This window comes from Primulina eburnea, chromosome 15 (genome assembly GCF_022965805.1).
Source record: "Primulina eburnea isolate SZY01 chromosome 15, ASM2296580v1, whole genome shotgun sequence".
Taxonomy (NCBI): Eukaryota; Viridiplantae; Streptophyta; class Magnoliopsida; order Lamiales; family Gesneriaceae; genus Primulina; species Primulina eburnea.
The window spans coordinates 36,772,798-36,789,553 of record NC_133115.1 but is presented as its reverse complement, the minus strand read 5'-3'; the positions used below and the strand labels follow the sequence as shown (position 1 = coordinate 36,789,553).

General features: G+C 35.9%; 2 protein-coding genes and 1 pseudogene across 7 annotated transcripts; all 3 read right to left on the bottom strand.

Annotated features, from left to right (window-relative positions):
• Positions 1-642: 642 nt before the first annotated feature.
• LOC140815180 (nucleobase-ascorbate transporter 2) lies at positions 643-4,362 on the bottom strand. Its single transcript, XM_073174298.1, has 14 exons — positions 3,813-4,362; positions 3,624-3,721; positions 3,251-3,427; positions 2,908-3,008; positions 2,727-2,802; positions 2,544-2,603; positions 2,220-2,404; positions 2,005-2,101; positions 1,840-1,926; positions 1,683-1,741; positions 1,507-1,598; positions 1,344-1,421; positions 1,105-1,265; positions 643-1,012 (listed from the first exon to the last, which is right to left on the bottom strand). The coding sequence occupies exons 1-14, from the start codon at positions 3,901-3,903 to the stop codon at positions 800-802; spliced, it is 1,575 nt and encodes a 524-aa protein (XP_073030399.1). The 5' UTR covers positions 3,904-4,362; the 3' UTR covers positions 643-799.
• Positions 4,363-5,995: 1,633 nt separating this feature from the next.
• Positions 5,996-10,999, bottom strand: LOC140815181 (uncharacterized). 6 transcript variants are annotated; one of them, XM_073174300.1, is made up of 8 exons: positions 10,401-10,999; positions 10,269-10,329; positions 9,695-9,945; positions 8,082-8,286; positions 7,288-7,419; positions 7,073-7,173; positions 6,874-6,992; positions 5,996-6,444 (listed from the first exon to the last, which is right to left on the bottom strand). In XM_073174300.1, exons 1-8 carry the CDS (start codon positions 10,809-10,811, stop codon positions 6,378-6,380), a joined length of 1,347 nt encoding a protein of 448 aa, XP_073030401.1. In that variant the 5' UTR covers positions 10,812-10,999; the 3' UTR covers positions 5,996-6,377. The 6 variants fall into 6 exon arrangements, 4 of the variants coding, with proteins under 4 accessions (XP_073030401.1, XP_073030400.1, XP_073030402.1 ...); XM_073174299.1 differs by having other exon boundaries at positions 6,896-6,992; XM_073174301.1 differs by having other exon boundaries at positions 6,896-6,992; positions 7,073-7,131.
• Positions 11,000-12,463: 1,464 nt separating this feature from the next.
• Positions 12,464-15,212, bottom strand: LOC140815710 (uncharacterized; annotated as a pseudogene).
• Between the last annotated feature and the right edge of the window lie 1,544 nt (positions 15,213-16,756).

Sequence of the window (16,756 nt, the reverse complement as noted above, 5' to 3'; positions counted from 1 at the left end):
GGAGACCTTAGCCTCAAGAAGTGGGTCAATAAAATTCAGTCTAATACAGTAAGGGAAGAAAATTTTAACAAGAAATGGAGATGTGTTAATTATGTCCTGGAATTAGCCTTGAATTGCATGGCAGAATCACCTGGAGAAAGGATGAACATGAAAGACGTCCTTGCATAACTAAAGAAAATGAAACTTCAGTTAATGTCAGATTAATGGTGACCCCAGAAATCCCGTTAAGACTCAATGTAAACATATAGTTGAGGGTAAATAAATATCTTACTCTTTGCGTTTGTGTGTGTGTATAGAGCCAAAAGCAATTTCAAGAAGGGGTTGATTTGGGAAACCATGCTATTGAGAGCAGCTCGAACATGAGACTCTATGATGATTTTATCAAGAGAGTATTTTACCACTGTAAAATATGTTAATTTTATCCGAAGATGTCGCCATATTATAAATTAACATTTCATATGTAATTAATTGCACCTTGATCAATTTCAAACAAGTTTAATGCGTCAATTGTAATGAAAAAAGTTACCGCGCAACTCCTTTTTTCTTGATTCACTGTTGGAACGATTAGAAGCTGAAATTTTCTGCGAACTTCGAAAATTTACGTGAAACATTTTTATTGGATTAAAACTGAATAACCCAAGATAGATCAACTCAAATAATTAAAAAATAATGACAGAGGAGGCTCGTCTGTCACAGTCTACCTATGAGTCGAAACATGTGGACTCACTCACAATCCTTTCTCAGCACCCCCACTTTGATAACATTCCTCTTTCAGATTCTACCAGGATATGTTGTTCATTCATGATGGAGGAAAAAATCGGTTCAAATTAAATGGAAGGGTGTAAAACTCTTCATTTCGACTGTCTCCTTTGAATGTCCTGAACTTCGACCACCAGGGCATCCCTCGGTCCTTAGCACTATCCTTGTAGTCAAGCGTGTTGTCCAAGAATACAGCCACGATCAAGGCCACAGTAGGGGAGGACAAGAAAATCGTGTTAAGGAAATCGTTGAACTGCAGCAGAACATGGAAAACACCGAATAAATGGGAGGAGTTAGAAACATGTGATAACAAGAAAGAATAATAATATATTTGTGTCAACTCACCCATCCAGCATTGGTGTGCGCAGGACCATGAAGAGCAGCGGTAGTGTATTCCCTGAAGTATTCTGGGATAGACAAACCGAGGAAGAGGGATACACCAGTGATGAATAGGTTTCTCATTGAATTCATGTTCGTGAATTGCAAAAACGACAATCCCACGGAAGCTGAAATAGTGATAAGCAATCAGAAACAAGGGAAATGAAGCCAGATAAGTTTCAAGCAACGAAACCCGGATTACTGACCTACTATACCGAACATGACACAATATATTGCTGCAAACACTGAGAAAGGTATTGATGCAAACAATGCTCCAAATTTCCCTGCACATAACATTTTTTTTAATGATGATAAAAAAAACACCAACAGTGTGTACTTTTCGAATTCTTGGCAGTATATGCTTATTACCCAAGATTGAGAAGAAGATCATGAAGCCAGCCGAAATTTGGATCACTCTACGACTGCCAACACGGGTGCTTCCAAGAAGACCAATATTTTCCCTGTTTCCATAGAAATCAATAGTGAATATCTGTTATATATTAAGTAGTGAAGGCAAAGTAGTGAATAAAGCCTAAACCACTTACACAGAAACTGTGGATCCAGTACCAGTTCCATACAACCCATCAAACAGGATTCCAATGCCCTGTATTTAATTTATTTCGAGAGATATTTGCTTCAGTTAACTTCATAATCGTGGCATTAAGTAAAAGGCATAAATTCAGATAACAATTTTCTACAAACCTGCCAACCAATTCCACGACTAAGAACATGAGCGGGAGGCGGTGTTGCACTTGCCAAACGAGCTGCTGCCTTGTAAGCTCCCGTTGACTGAAGAAAAAGGAAACTTTATCAATTGCAGCAATCATTCTAATGGAGTTATAAAATATTAGAACTGTGGAAGTTTACCTCAATTAAGGCGACCAGTACAGCAGACATCATTCCAAATGAATGACCAGCATCAAAGGTAGGTGCACCCCACTGCAGTGGATACGGGATTTTAATCCTATTCGATAAATTTATAGGTGATGAGTAATGCTCCAAGGAAATAAATAATATCAAAGACAAGACAATAAAATGAAAATAGGATGATTCTACAGCAGAACAAGTTGACAAATATTAACCATGGGGAAGAAGAAATTAGGTTTGCTTTATCGGTTCGGCAATTTCTTTGAGTTAACTCTGGTCGATGCTTGTATGCTCCACTGGCTGTCAGCAGGTGTGCATAAGCCCATATGACGGTGACGGAGATCAGAAGAGAAAATCGCTCCAGTACAGGGTATTGTCTTGCTTGAAAGTTCTTCATGTACTGAAAGATATAGTGAAAGAATACATTAGCGAATAATTCTACTAGATTTATCCATTTGTAGTTGCAAAATTCGAACTTTCATAGAAAACTTTTAGCACAAATTTTAACTTTCAAATATGTGTAAGATTAGTAATGACACCTGAGAGAAGGCAACAAATAAGATGAACGTTGGAATGCCAATTTCCACGCATCGTCCAGCCTGAGAGTAGTGCATCAGAACAACATATAATTAAAGGAAGGCATAATTTCTGCATACATCAACCATGTCAATGCAAAGAAATGGCCATTTGATTCAGTATTTGAAATTGAAATTTCAACATACCACTGGGAAGCCTCTATCGAGCAGACCAAAGCCCACAAGAGAAATCACCGGAACCATTCCAAGTGGACTAAAAAACCTGGAATAAATGCCTTTTTATACTTAATTTACAGTCTCTCCGTTGATATAAGATTTGCATTATGGTAAAGTTAAATGTTCTATCTGAGTAGAAGCTATATAATACCTGGAGCATATAGCCCAGAGCTGACTATAGCCCAGAATAATCTGTACACTTGATGCTACTATCAATGCTCCTTGAATGGCTCTCATCGTATTGAGAAATCTCTACACGTCACCAGTTGTTTTTAGAGATGACTAGTTAAGAAAGTCGTCCAAAAAATTAAATTTGCATTTACAAATTTTCTTTTATTTAAAACTTTGAAGTTGAACTTTTACGCTGGTAGAAACTAAATGAAATGAATCGTAAAGACCCATTAAGTTATATCTTGCACGAAAACAAAATTCTAGTTCAAAAAATGACTACCAACAATCTAGTAGGAACTGATATTTCAAGAAACGCAGCATACCATATGAGGGTCTGGGATTCTTTCTAAGGATGGATCATGAATTATTGAAATTATGGGAACCATGAATGCCCAAGAACCGCCAATTACAGTAGGTAGCCTGGTTCCAAATAATGTTTGCAGCAGTGTATTTATTCCTCCAACAAATAGCAAAGTTTGAACTACCCTCACTTTATCACCCTGGAATTGCAAATGAAATTAAATGTCGAATATCCCATTCGGGAAAACAAACACATACAATGGCCACTGAAAAAATACAGAGAGCGTGTAATTTTACAAAGAATGGCTAGCGAGTCCCATTTTTCTTATCGAAAATTTAAGAACCAACTTAAAACAATAAAGATAAACCTTAATCAAAGGTAAGAGAGTCACTTACGTCAGTTCCACCCATCAAAGGAACAAGGAAGGAAGGAATCATCACCGCGGTACCTAATGCCAAGATATAGTGCTGAAATCCCATCGCTATCGCCTCGCCTATATTTTTCACACATAAAATCAAACATAAACCTTTGTTTTAAAATAAAAATAAATGAAGAAGAAGAAAGTAAATAGAACATAAATATACCCCAAGAAGGATTAGAATCTATGCAATACTCTAAGCCTTGAAGTTGGTCCATTGGAGGATGACATATTTCGTCTGGCTTTGGAGCATCCATCGCTAAACACAACTTGCTTTTTTGCTCTCAATTAAGCTTCCGAATGGGACGTTCCAAAACGCATTAAAAGTAAGATCAAATGCAAGAAAATATATGTTTCTTCAAAGTGACGGAGTGTCAAACTTTTAATAAACAAATATACTATTAGATGGGTAAAAGCAAAAAGGATATCGAACACAAGAAAAAAGAAAACCAGGAAGAAAGGTAAAGTGATGGGAGAGAGAGAGAAACCAAGTCAATGTGATAAGACCCACAGACTGTACATACATACATACATACATGCAGTTAGAAAATATTTGTTTGGAGAGAAAAGAAAGCAAACTCCTGCTTGGCTTTCTTTTAGCTTTATTTGATTGTGAATGTTCCGTTAAGTTATCCAAATTCCGAGATTGCCCCTGAAGGCACTGCCAAACCAGATGTTACCGTTGCTTCCTGCCTTTCTGTACGATACTTCATGGTTTTTCTATTTTTACAGTTCAAATTTATACCTGCAAATATATTATTTTATGTTTGTTTTTGGGTTTATTCCTCAAAAGCAGAAAAAGGGAAAGATGAAAAAAGAGGTATCATTGATTGACGATTTAATAATTAATCCCAATTATTTAAAAACAATCAGCTTAAAAGGTAGCTGTACATTAACTTTGTTTACAAAAAAAGATGACATTAAAGTGGAGTAATTGTGATGTAAGAGAATAGAAAATAGGATCTAAAAAGTTTCATAAACCGAGGGCATATTTATACGTAATAGGCTTCACTAATCACTATGCTCAACGAGACATGATCAATTTTTGCAAGGGAAGCCAACAAATATTTAAAAAAACTGATACACAACTAAACTAATCTCTTTAAATAAGTTGAAAATTACATAAATTTCACAATATCTAATCAAATAAGTGTATAGTGTAACTGTGTAAGAATATACGAAAGATTTTTTTGTACATATAAACTGAAAATGATACTTCATACCTATACATATGGGAAAAAAAATAAGAAATGTATTTAATTGAACTAGCTTATCATATCCTTCGTTCCTATCTCGAAATGAATATTCAAAAAGCAAAAGTAAAAATTTCAAAGAGGGTTGGTAGGTCCAAACTTTTTCCAAGTTTGCTTTGAAAGAAATAATAATTTTCTTCCTCTTCTCGACGTCAATGTGTTTTGTGTGCACGATAGTGAGAGAGCATCAAGAAAATCTTCAACATACAGTGAAATTATGAATTACTAGCGTTGATATCAGAGCTTCTTCTCTACTCACCTATACTACTTTTTATTCAAAATTTATGCCACTTTCACCTACCGTAAAACATAAAATTCATTGCGAGACAGAACAAATATTCCATCAACCACTGATTCCATTTGAGAATCGAGTCGCATTGATTAGTTTTCGACCTGTAAGGACTGCATATTTATTATCATTATCAACAGAACGGAAAAGATTCCCAAGAGGGGTATGACATACAACCATGACACCAGATATAATTTGAAATTTAATTTTACATGTACACACATATCGTACTCTCGTATACACGAGAGTTATCTCCGTCAGAATACATTTCAAGCCATTCTTAACTTAAAGTAGTATAAACTGTCGTTCGGTGGACGAAACCTTGGGTATCGATATAAAGGACGGGAATTAAGACTAGGGGAGCACCTTAAAATATAAAAATGCGTGGAAAGTGATCATTAAAGACAAACAGCGACAAGACAAGAGGACATGCTATCTACTTTTGAAAATAAGACTTCGGGATGAGGGTTAGATTAGTGGAAGCAATGATGCCCATGATCTAAAACTCCAAATCCTTTTCTTCTAAGATTAGAAATTAACAAAAAGTTAGAAACAAAAACAAAAAAAACAATGCATGCAAATCAAATTAACCAAAAATACCACACTAAACAAACTTTACATGACATGCTGGCCCAAAAATATATCGGTAGGGGTTTACCCGGTCGGCATTTCATCGTCATTAAATTAATTATTTTTTCAAAAAAAGTAGAGCAATGTTTTTTTTTTAAAAAAAATAAACCTACTTCTTTTACAAATGAAAAGCTCCGTCCCCTAAAATACAGAGATATACCCTCAAAAAATATTAAAAATAATCTGTAATTTGAACTTTTAATAGCCCCAAACTATCAGGTATATATTGAACACTCAAGGTTCACAAAACTCTGCATTCTTGTTCCAGAAAAAGGGAAAATAGGCCAAACATCCTACAACTGCATGAAAAACGTGCATCATCATGCATACATTTCGTCGCATGTGGATCTAAGTTAATCATTGTAAAGCTTTACGTGACTGATTGATGAACAAGAAAAAATTTCGGAAGCTAAATCAACTAAAAGGGGGAAGTATACAGAATGGGTTTCCCGTTGAAGGATACAAGTACAAAATTGCTTTCAGCGCCACTCCTTCCATCTCTATCTCGCTGGCGCACGTATTTTAATATGAATGAAAATGTTTGTAACAAGAGTCAACACTATGATCTTTTCTCCAATTTTCTTTCACTGGATCGCCTATTTTCTGCTTCCTTTCTCCTCTGTTGCCTGCCACAATAGATATTAGAGTATTAGTCTAATTTATTAATTCAAAAAACCTAGTATTAGTCCGAGAGCTGAAATGGCTTTACACTGGCGTTATCAAAGATGCATATGCACCTACATGAACGTTTCTTTAGCTCCACAAGTCCATCATAAGACAAGACTATTCCTCATAGATATGTACAGCAGAAAACATATTAAACTACAATCCAACAGGTTTACTGCTGAAAACATAGAAGTTAATTTTCAACATATCCAATGCTGAAGTCCATAAAAAAAAGAATATCACCACCAATGTGTAAACTAGAAGATGAACGTTATTGAGTAGAGTCATTTTCCCCACTTCAGTTAAAAGACAGTAGAATGTGAACACCATAAACAAAATAAATGGAATAAGATATGAAGATAATAGAAAATTCACATATTAAAACTTACGCAAAAGAAGTGTATCCACTACCAGATTTAGCAGCAGAGATAAGGGCTGCATGAGCACCAATAGCAGATAGAGTTTCCTGACCTCCAGACGGATTAAAATTCCTTTGATCAACGTCCACCTAAAACCAAAATCATCAAGATTATTAATCTTGAAATAACCCATACAACTCCTTAATAGATAGAAAGAAAATGAGTAAACCTTGTCCCACTTTGACTTTTTGTTATGTCTTCCATCTCGAGCTGCAACATCTACAGCAACTGGTGTTATATTAGACACACCACCAGCAACTGCGGCCAATCCTAAAGTGCATAGAAACAACAACTAACAAGAAGGTATCATCTTGATAAATTTTCAAAAAACAAGCCAATTTATGGAGATATGATGATGGTACAAGCTGACAAGTACTTAAGCACCTGGAATTGGTGTGTTAATCTTTGGAGTAGGAGCAACATTTCCTTGCTGCGCTCCCCCAGAAACAAAGTCAACCCTTTGATTTTTCTTCTTTTCTAGTTCCCTCCTTTCTACCTCCCGCCTAATGTCAGCTTCTATTTGCAGAAGACAAAACGGGAAAATTTGAAGATACACTATCCTAAGAATTATGTGAAAGAACTTCTCAAGTTGAAACAAGACATCAACTATTTTTCGATCATCCGACTTAGGAACACGTTACAAAAGGATGCTACATGATATAAAGAGTCCCGAGGGTGTTGAAGAATATTTATTCTTGACATATGCCCCAGTTTGAAGATAAAAGATAGAAAATTTCGTTCTAATTAAAAAAAGAGATAGAAAATATAAACCCGACATTGAAGTCCCACAATAAAACATTAGGGTAAACACTTCAGAAAGAAGTTCTTCATACATAGCTTGTGTATGTCAAATATGTTTCAAAAGACAAGAAAGCGCCAATTGGTAGAAAGATGTAAATGATATAAGAGAATGTATTCAGAGCTCAATAACGAGTTCAGAGGATCTTCTTAATCAAACACAAAGGTTCATAATTAAAATTTTCAACATATTTTAGAAAAGTTCATAATGGAATAGATATTTCACAGGTTTGACAAATTTTTAGCGTGGACATGCACCAACCAAATCAAACCAAATGATAGGAAACAGTTAGATTAAATTGAAATTAGAACATAAATGGGAATATAGATCACTAGACGGCAATCAAACAAATCTAAATACATTACATATGAATTCTAACCTATTTCATCATAGAAGTCACTTTTGTCATATCCATGAGGGTCAAAAACATCTTTACTGCAGCAAGATCCTATTTGATCAATATTTTGGTAAGTCACAGCATGCAACAAGAAGTCAGGGTTTCGATATTCCTTCTTATTGCGCACCTCTGCGTTGAAACTTCTTCCAGTTGTCTTCTTCAGTGCAAGAAACTTGATAATCTTCTCCTGAAGCATCAAAGGATTAGAAAAGTTGAGGAATGTATTGAAAAATAGCATGAAAATATCATAGCAAGATGAAACCAATAATACAACTGACAAATAACAAATTTATTGTTTCTGCCTAGTTACGCTGACAAAATATGTAACAGTTCCATCTTTCTACCACAAATATTCTGTTATGTGTCCTATAGGAAGGATTTCAAATTATGATTTTTTTTATGACACAAGGAGCAATAAGGGGCAAGTCCGATGGTGAGGAGCGGGCCTTATCAAAATAATGGGCAGTAAGCATGCTTTCTTATAATATGTATAAAGGGAATTTCACTTCAATATTACATAGCAGCCAAAAAATATTTTTCTCTAAAACTATTGGATAGCAATGTAAATCAAAAGGACACTAGTAAATTTTTGCAGTATCAAAAGAAAAAACTTCAATCAAGTGAATCACCCATTCTTCTTCATCTTTAGCGGCAGGAGAAAGCAGGAGGATTTGAGTGATTTTGGAATTGGAAATTTAGTAACTCAAGTAATGAAGGATGGTTGTTATGATTTTCAAACAATGTACAAAGAACTATCAACCTGAGTCGAGGAAAAGATCCTCAAATAAAGACTGAAAGAGTGCTGCACAGAATGGAGGTTGGAAATTAATTCCTTTCATGCCGCAGGACTTAGGATGATTTTGGGCTAAGCCACTAACTATTTGATGCACCTTTCCAAAGAGTGGCACCTGTGCAAGCTAAGACGCGTGCCATTAAAACTATGTTTTAAACCTTGCGTCTGTCAAGCCGCTGAAAATGAAATGGAAGAGATCAACACCCAAGCACAAAGTTCTATTTGGAAAGATTTATCAAAATAACAAAGTTTACTGAAATATGCCTCACACAAGGGAAAGTTGGAGTAGATTAATTTAAACAGAATACAGATACTTCTTTAGACAAGGTTTTAAACGTAAATACTACTACTAGTACCACTAGAAGTCTAGAATATATGAAGTGAGTAATCTTGAAAGGATTTTAAATTTGAATTCATTGGCACCAAATTGTAGAACCGTGAGATATGCATGAAAAAAGAAGTTTGAGCTAGATCAAACTTGCTAATAAAGTGAGACCTAGTAAACATTCATGATTTGGGACATATTAAAGGTCAATCATTACCCTACATAAGTTAACTCAGTCCATTAGATTTATAAATTACACCCACAAGAAAACAGCCAGTTGTAACATTGCCTTTCTCAGAAAGGAACCTGTGATAAAGAACAGTTTTTTTTTCTGAATTTGAGGTACTGTGTCCAACAGATAGGATCAAAATATAGTAAATGAAAAAGCTATATAAATATATCCTACAAGTCAGATTCTACATCAGCTTAACATAAAATATTATATCATAGTCCTTTCACTAAAAAGAAAGGACTAACTTGCAGTTCCTCTGAGCATTTTTTCTTTGGAGGTGGAGGAAGAAACTTGGCCAATGGATCCATATCCCTTTCCTCTTCGGTAGAAATTCTAATGGCATCTTCAGTTTCTGCAGCTTCCAATGCATTAATTGCACAATCCATGCTATCTGATTCAGGTTGATCAATTGGATCCAATAATTGAGGTGTTATGGCTCGAGTGTTAGGTGTTGCGAGCCTAGCATTTCTTGGTGATCTGTTATCCCGAAACTCACCTAAATTAACAGCAATTAAAACTTAGAACAACTCCAGCACAAAAAACCTTCCAATCCATTTTCAAACTTTATGCATATCAAAATACAGATTCCAGTGTCATAACAAATGGCACATAACATAAAGTAATCGAAATGGAAATAAAATTACCAACTCAATATCCTAATTTAAAAATCTCCATCTTTGAACATTTTAATGTCTCTAAAAACTGGTGCCATAGGCCGTTCTAACGATCATAATACTAACATTCAGCCATATAAATGATTAAATTTAATAGATGAGGCAAACGAGAAAAATGATCACCAAAATGGACAGCCTTACGCACCGTCACTGGTTTGAAGCTGATCCCCATACGTTACTCGACCAGTCACCACTATTTCTCCATCCTACAATCACCGGTCATTCAACACGAAAAAAAAAAAAAATAGAACTCAAAATGCTTACGCAACATGATTACCTCAGCTTCAGGAGACATTGCCCCCTCCTCGTGCCCATAATCCACTATCGTCAGCCGATTCTTTGTAACATGAGCCAAGTTCAAATCCAAACCAACCGTATGTTGCGGCGGTTGAGGTGACACGCGAGAGAACAGTGGAGAGGCAGTTGCCGAGGAAGTACCATAATTAAAGAGCTTATTAGGAGACATAGCATTCGGGCCTCGCTCTTCCTCTTTCTGCGACGTATTTTCATTGCCAATGGCAATAAGATCATCTTCATCTTTCACCATAACGACATCCGACGCGATGGTGGGGATTTCTTCTTCTTGAAGATTTTCATCCTGATCTTCGGCGACTTCCATTTCATCGTCTTCGTCTCCATACATGGACAACAACGCTATGCCCTCAGAAGCTTTCTTACTCGATTCCATTTCCACCTAATCGAAACCCTAGTTTAGGGTTTTTCCCCCCTAATATCTACAATTCTTACTCGTCTACTACCTTGGAATTGTAGATAGAACTGAGATTTCAGAGAATACTGAATGATATGACAAGGCGAGATAGGGTTTTGGGATTTTGCTAGGAAATCTCGAGAGCGAGGCTTTGTTCGAATTTTTTATTTCAGTTAGATAGCCAAAAAATATATTTTAAATATACTCTTTTATTGGGCTTTGCAAAATAAATTGGGCCGCATAAAATAACTGGAGCAGATGTTGGTACTCCGACTAGGCTTGTGATATAGCTTGATTCGGAAAAAAATTTAAAATATTCAAGCTCGACTCGATTTAAGTAATAATTTTTAAGTTCGAACTCGATAACTTATCAAGTTACTCCAGATCCAGCTCGAGCTTGAAAAACTCTATTCGAATTGATAACTTATCATATATTCGAGCTCAACTCGGTTACAAGATTGAATTTCGACCGAATTTAAGAGTAACACGACTCGTTTGCACCTCTACTCCTAGCTTATAACAATGATGTATTAGTTTGTTAGGCTTTGTGATTTTATTACTCATTTAATAGATTTTTCGAAAATTCTTGAGGATATCATAAGGTTATGTGGACATTCTAAAACCATATCACGAGGTATGCGTTTTTATTATTACTATAACTCTGAATATTATGTAAAAAATAAAGACTTTTTTCCAATATAAATACTGTTTAATTTTATTGTGTTGTTTTGGAGATTTCAGTGAATAATCATATGATATATGTTTGTTTTTCTTTTGAGAAGATATTTGTTTGTCGTAAATGATGCGTTCGGTTATCCGGATTTTGATTAATCTGTGGTAGATTGATTTCTAAGACATGATATATAAGATTAAAAATGTAACATGACAACGGTAACTAGAAATAAAATTAAAAATAATAATTACATTGGGATATATGAAATGAATAAAAAAATATTTAAAAACAAATAACATGATAATGTATATGGTTTTATTTTCGTAATTCAAAACCAAGTAATATTTATGTCTCAATCTTCAACCGAGCTGCCACAAGTGGAGTGATACATAACTTTATAAAATTATTATTACAACTATAACTCGGTTTTTTTTTTTACCTTTTAAAGTTGGGAGATGTTTGTTAAAATAAATTTTTACATGAGATGTTGTCTCGAACTTGAGACTCGTTTATATAAACATGGACAAAAATAAACTCGACGGCCTGTTTGTCTGAATGGATTTTGTGGATGCCTAGTTGAGAGCGTTTGTCTATCAAATCATAATTGGATCATGTGAGAGACACATAGCACCATGTGGTCACACAAAATAGACGTCTGCATTCAACAATAATAAACAAACCTCACACATTATCGCCTGATGACATAGAAAAACAGCTTTGATGTATGTTTGCCTATGAGTTCCCAGCAGCTAAGTAAAACTAGAAGTGCTGGAAAAATATCTTGCACTTGTATATATATGAGCATGGATGGAAAAAGGAAGAGTAGAAAGAAACGGACAGATTGTCCCATCGTTTCTCCTTTTCTACGAATAGTATTTTCTATGAGATCCAAACGGTATTAGCTCCTGTCAAGATAAAATGGAAGGGATCAGGCAAAATTCAGTATAAAACTTGCCGATTACAGTACAAAGTTCGGTAAAGAAGGTGGAGGTGAAGTTACCGCTGAATAGCGAACATGATCATGTCGTGAGTAAGAAGATTTGACAATAGTCTCCCATTTGGTTTCAGTCTTGGAACCTGGCTGAACCTGTTTCCTAGAGTCAAATGGGCTTTTACTCGGCGGATGCGAAAATGGATTGCCCAAAGAAATGGAAGGCAGAGTACGCCAAAGCCATGATTCGGAAGGAGATTTTGGTAATGGTGGAGGTAATGGAGACTTCATACAAGAAGGATCAAATTCTCTTCGCTCGTCACATTCCAGACTATTTTCATCTTGCGTACCAAAATTTACATCAGATTCCAAAGCTGGACTGGATTCTTGATTGGGAAGTTGATTCATTTTAATATCCTTCACTCCATCAATGGCACATTCAGGCTTCAGGGTGCCATTTGTCTGATTCCTTGATACATCCTGCAAGGCCAAAAACATTTTGCGAGAAGATGCGATTTTCTTGGCACGGTCATTCTCAACCTCCTTGGGAAGTCCAAGAAAGCCCGCTCCTTCACGGAACGGAGGCTTCGTAGATTCATTTCGGTAGGGAGATATGCCACCACTTCTGTTACGCCTCAAGGGGGACAGTCCTGATTTGTATGAGCCAAGAGAGTTCAAAATCTGATTCGAATCATCAGCTAGTTTTTTCTCGATTTCTTGATGGTCCCGAGGTAACAATCCGGAATGAAATTTTTTCTGAGGAGTCGGATGGCAAGAATTCTGCAGGATTTCAAAATTATAAAATTATTGATTTTATATTAACCATAGTTTTTCCTACATTTGCACAAGTGAAACTTCAGAATTACCTTGTACAGAGGACCGCTGTATGCTTTTTGAGCCGGTCGCCTAATTTCACCTGCTGAAAAATTTGGATCGTGGTTTCTCAATTTCATTCCTGGCAAAGGACTAAAGAGGCACAAAGTATTCTTCACACACAACCGAGGGATAATCCCCCAAATTTTACCCCGCTTTTTCACTGGAACGGGGAACTCCTGTTCATCATCGCTTTCCACATTATCCGTGTACTCGCTACGTTTCTGCATCGAATCAAAACCGTACTGCTTTGGCAAAGGCCTATTCTCACAAGAAATCACCTTCTTTATCTGTTCTTTAGGTGGCTCGATTTGCCACTAACTGTTTCTTCATGACATACTGTGGTGTCTCCAAAACAACAGCCTTGGCCGCTGGTAGGAATCTATTCATCATAAAATCTCGGGTTTGAACATCAACAGAGAATGTCCCAGATGGTTTCACACATGAACTATGGTACCCACTCAGACCACTTACACTATAGTTAAAGGACGATGATTCTGTTCGTGAAATTGAGTGAAGTTCATCGGAAAATTCCGCATTTTCACTTCCTGTATCAGATTCATCTTTACAATCTAAACTCTCATTCAACTTCTCCAAAAGACTAGCATGGTCCATGAAATTTAATGTTTCCGTTTGAGTTCTACAAATATTCTGATCACTCGATCTTTCACCAGAATTGTGTCTTGAAGAACTCGACGCCCGTCCCGGCAGAAACCTCGGAATTTCACCCGAATTGTATCTTAAGGGACCAGACATCCTTCCGTGTGCCATCCTTGGAATTTCACCGGAATTGCGTCTAATGGCATCTGATACCATGGCAGGTGGAAGCCTCGGTGTAATGGAAGGTTCCTCTGGTGTGTAGACTCCACCTTTCGATTTTCCGGGGATTTTTTCCCAGTGAAATGGAACTGAAGCTGGTTTTGTCACCTCCTCCATTTCGAAATCGTATTTGCTCAATGGAAGGGAATTGTGTCTATAGGGTTGTGTATTTTCGAACCCATTGTGGTTTACGAGCTCTGAAGAGCGTATGGGCGATGAAAATCTCCGTACAGACAGAAGCGGAGCATCGAAATTTAGTTGCCTGTTCTCCATCAGCTCGCTTAAATATCAAAATCTGAATCAGACAGAAATTTCATCTTTAAAGTTCGTTACACAACTATAAAACAGCTAATAAATTAACCAAACATTTACTTAATGCTCCACCAGAACTCGTTAGCGAGCAATTGATTTTAGTGGCTTAGTTGTTTGAGCTCCTACGCAAACATGTATTAATTATAACCAAAGAACTTACAAAACCTCAGCAGAGAAGGGGAGCAATGTTTCAGCTAGATTCCTTAAACACCCATCAATTCCAGACGCAAAAAATTTGTACCAAACCCATCAAGAACTAAATTTAATAGTAAAAATAAATTACCGAGTAACACAAGAAATTCTCACAAGAAGCAAGTTTGGTCAAGAAACAGGGCCATAATCTGATTTCCGAGAACTGACATTCGTCAATGAGTGACAAGTAAGCATAATAAATAGAAAGAAACAATCTTATAAAGCTTACATTTCCAGCACACCCCCTGAAACATCAAAATGGGAACATATAATCCTCAAAACCAAAATATATATATAAAAAAAAATCCAAGAAAACACCAAATAAACAGAACCCAGATGCATCTTCACTTACCAAAGGCAGAAAGAGAGAGAGAAAAAAGGAACGCGCACTCCGCAAATTATGGGAAGAAGACTGGTGAAAAAGCGTGAATAATAAGAAAAAAGTGAGAGAGAGAGAGAGAGGAGGGAGAGAGATGAAAAAGGGGCAGGAAAGAACTGAAGAAGACCTCTGCTTGCTTGTGTGTTTTGAGATGATGAATATTTAGTCGAGCGGAGAATGGAGACGAGTGATTGACATATGCATGTGGATTTTGGACACCGGTGGGCCTCTATCCCGAAAGAAAAACATTAAATACCAAACTCATTTCTATCCCAAAAGAAAAACATTAAATATCAAACTCATTTTTTCTTAATTTCGATTACAGTTTTGTTCTTTTTCCAACCGTTCACTTTCGTATGATACTTTGATTGTCTGGAGATGGAGGGGACAAACGTCACGTATATACCGTTGGGTTATAATGACAGTTAACCCCAACTCCCTTTATTTCGCGCCTCTTTTTTTTCTACAATTCCCAAGTTTATTAAAGTTGAGGAGCAAAACACGGGCGGGGACCGCTCTTTTCAATATAAAAATTATAGAGATTAACGTAAGAAACGTAGGGATAAATTTGTCAAGTTGGAGTTTAATATTAATTATCTACTAACAATTTGTGAGCTTAAACACCGGATGGAGACAGAGTTGACTAGTTTCAATCTCTTGAAATTTAGCTCAACATTAGTTGCGACATTCCACCTTATACTCATTTTCAATGGCATAAGTCATCATTTGACTAATGAGATGAAATTAAAAAAAAATCAAATTTTCCACCAGAAACAAACCATCGAATTGATTCACAGAGCATAAAAGTTGGAGTAGGTCTCATGGTCTCACGAATCTTTATCTGTAAGACGGACCAATCCTACCGATATTCACAATAAAAAGTAATATTCATATAAAAAGTAATAATTTTTCATGGATGACTCAAATAAGATATTTGTCTCACAAAATACGACTCGTGAGACCTTCTCATACAAGTTTTTGTCTGAAAATTGAAGGGAAAAAAACATATTTTTTTAAAAAAAAAACATGTACGATTAGAAATATTGAAAATATAGTGAAAGTCATTTTGTGCCATGTGACAGCTGACTATTTGGGACGAAAGTCCCCGTAATTAATGGTAACCAAACCAAACGAAATGAAAAAAACAGCGCACCTGGATTTGTCGGTAATGCTAACAAAGTCAATTACGCCCAATTTCTTCTGTTAAAAACCACACACATGCTTTGCTTTTTTGACCCCTAAGAAGAGGTGTTTCTTTCTAAAGATTAGGTCTTTTAAAAATTAATATTATATATTTTTTAATCTTATTATTGTGGCCCAATGATCGCTTGGATGAGTAACAAATGGGGCGTAAAGTAAGCATGTTTGATGCCTTCCTGCATGTGATATTTTGAATATGTATACCAGATCTGTTTTTCTTTGACTAATCAATCAGGAATTATTTTATTGCTGGGACACAGTTTCTTTTAACATAAAATGCCGTGCGAAATAAAATGTTAATTTTAAAAATTGTTGAGGTATTAATTGTGCTATCTCAGTTAGATAAAATACATGAAAATTATATATATGGACTTGAACAATCCTTCCCTCTCGAGCTAGTTTTTCTAATTGAATTATGTCCAAATTTCAATCTTAACAGAAAGAATTTTAAACCATTGATCGACAATTTATAAACATGTTATATTTACATGGGCTAATCTAGCTGAAAAGGTGTTGCGAGGCTAATCTCCTCGAGAATTGAAAGA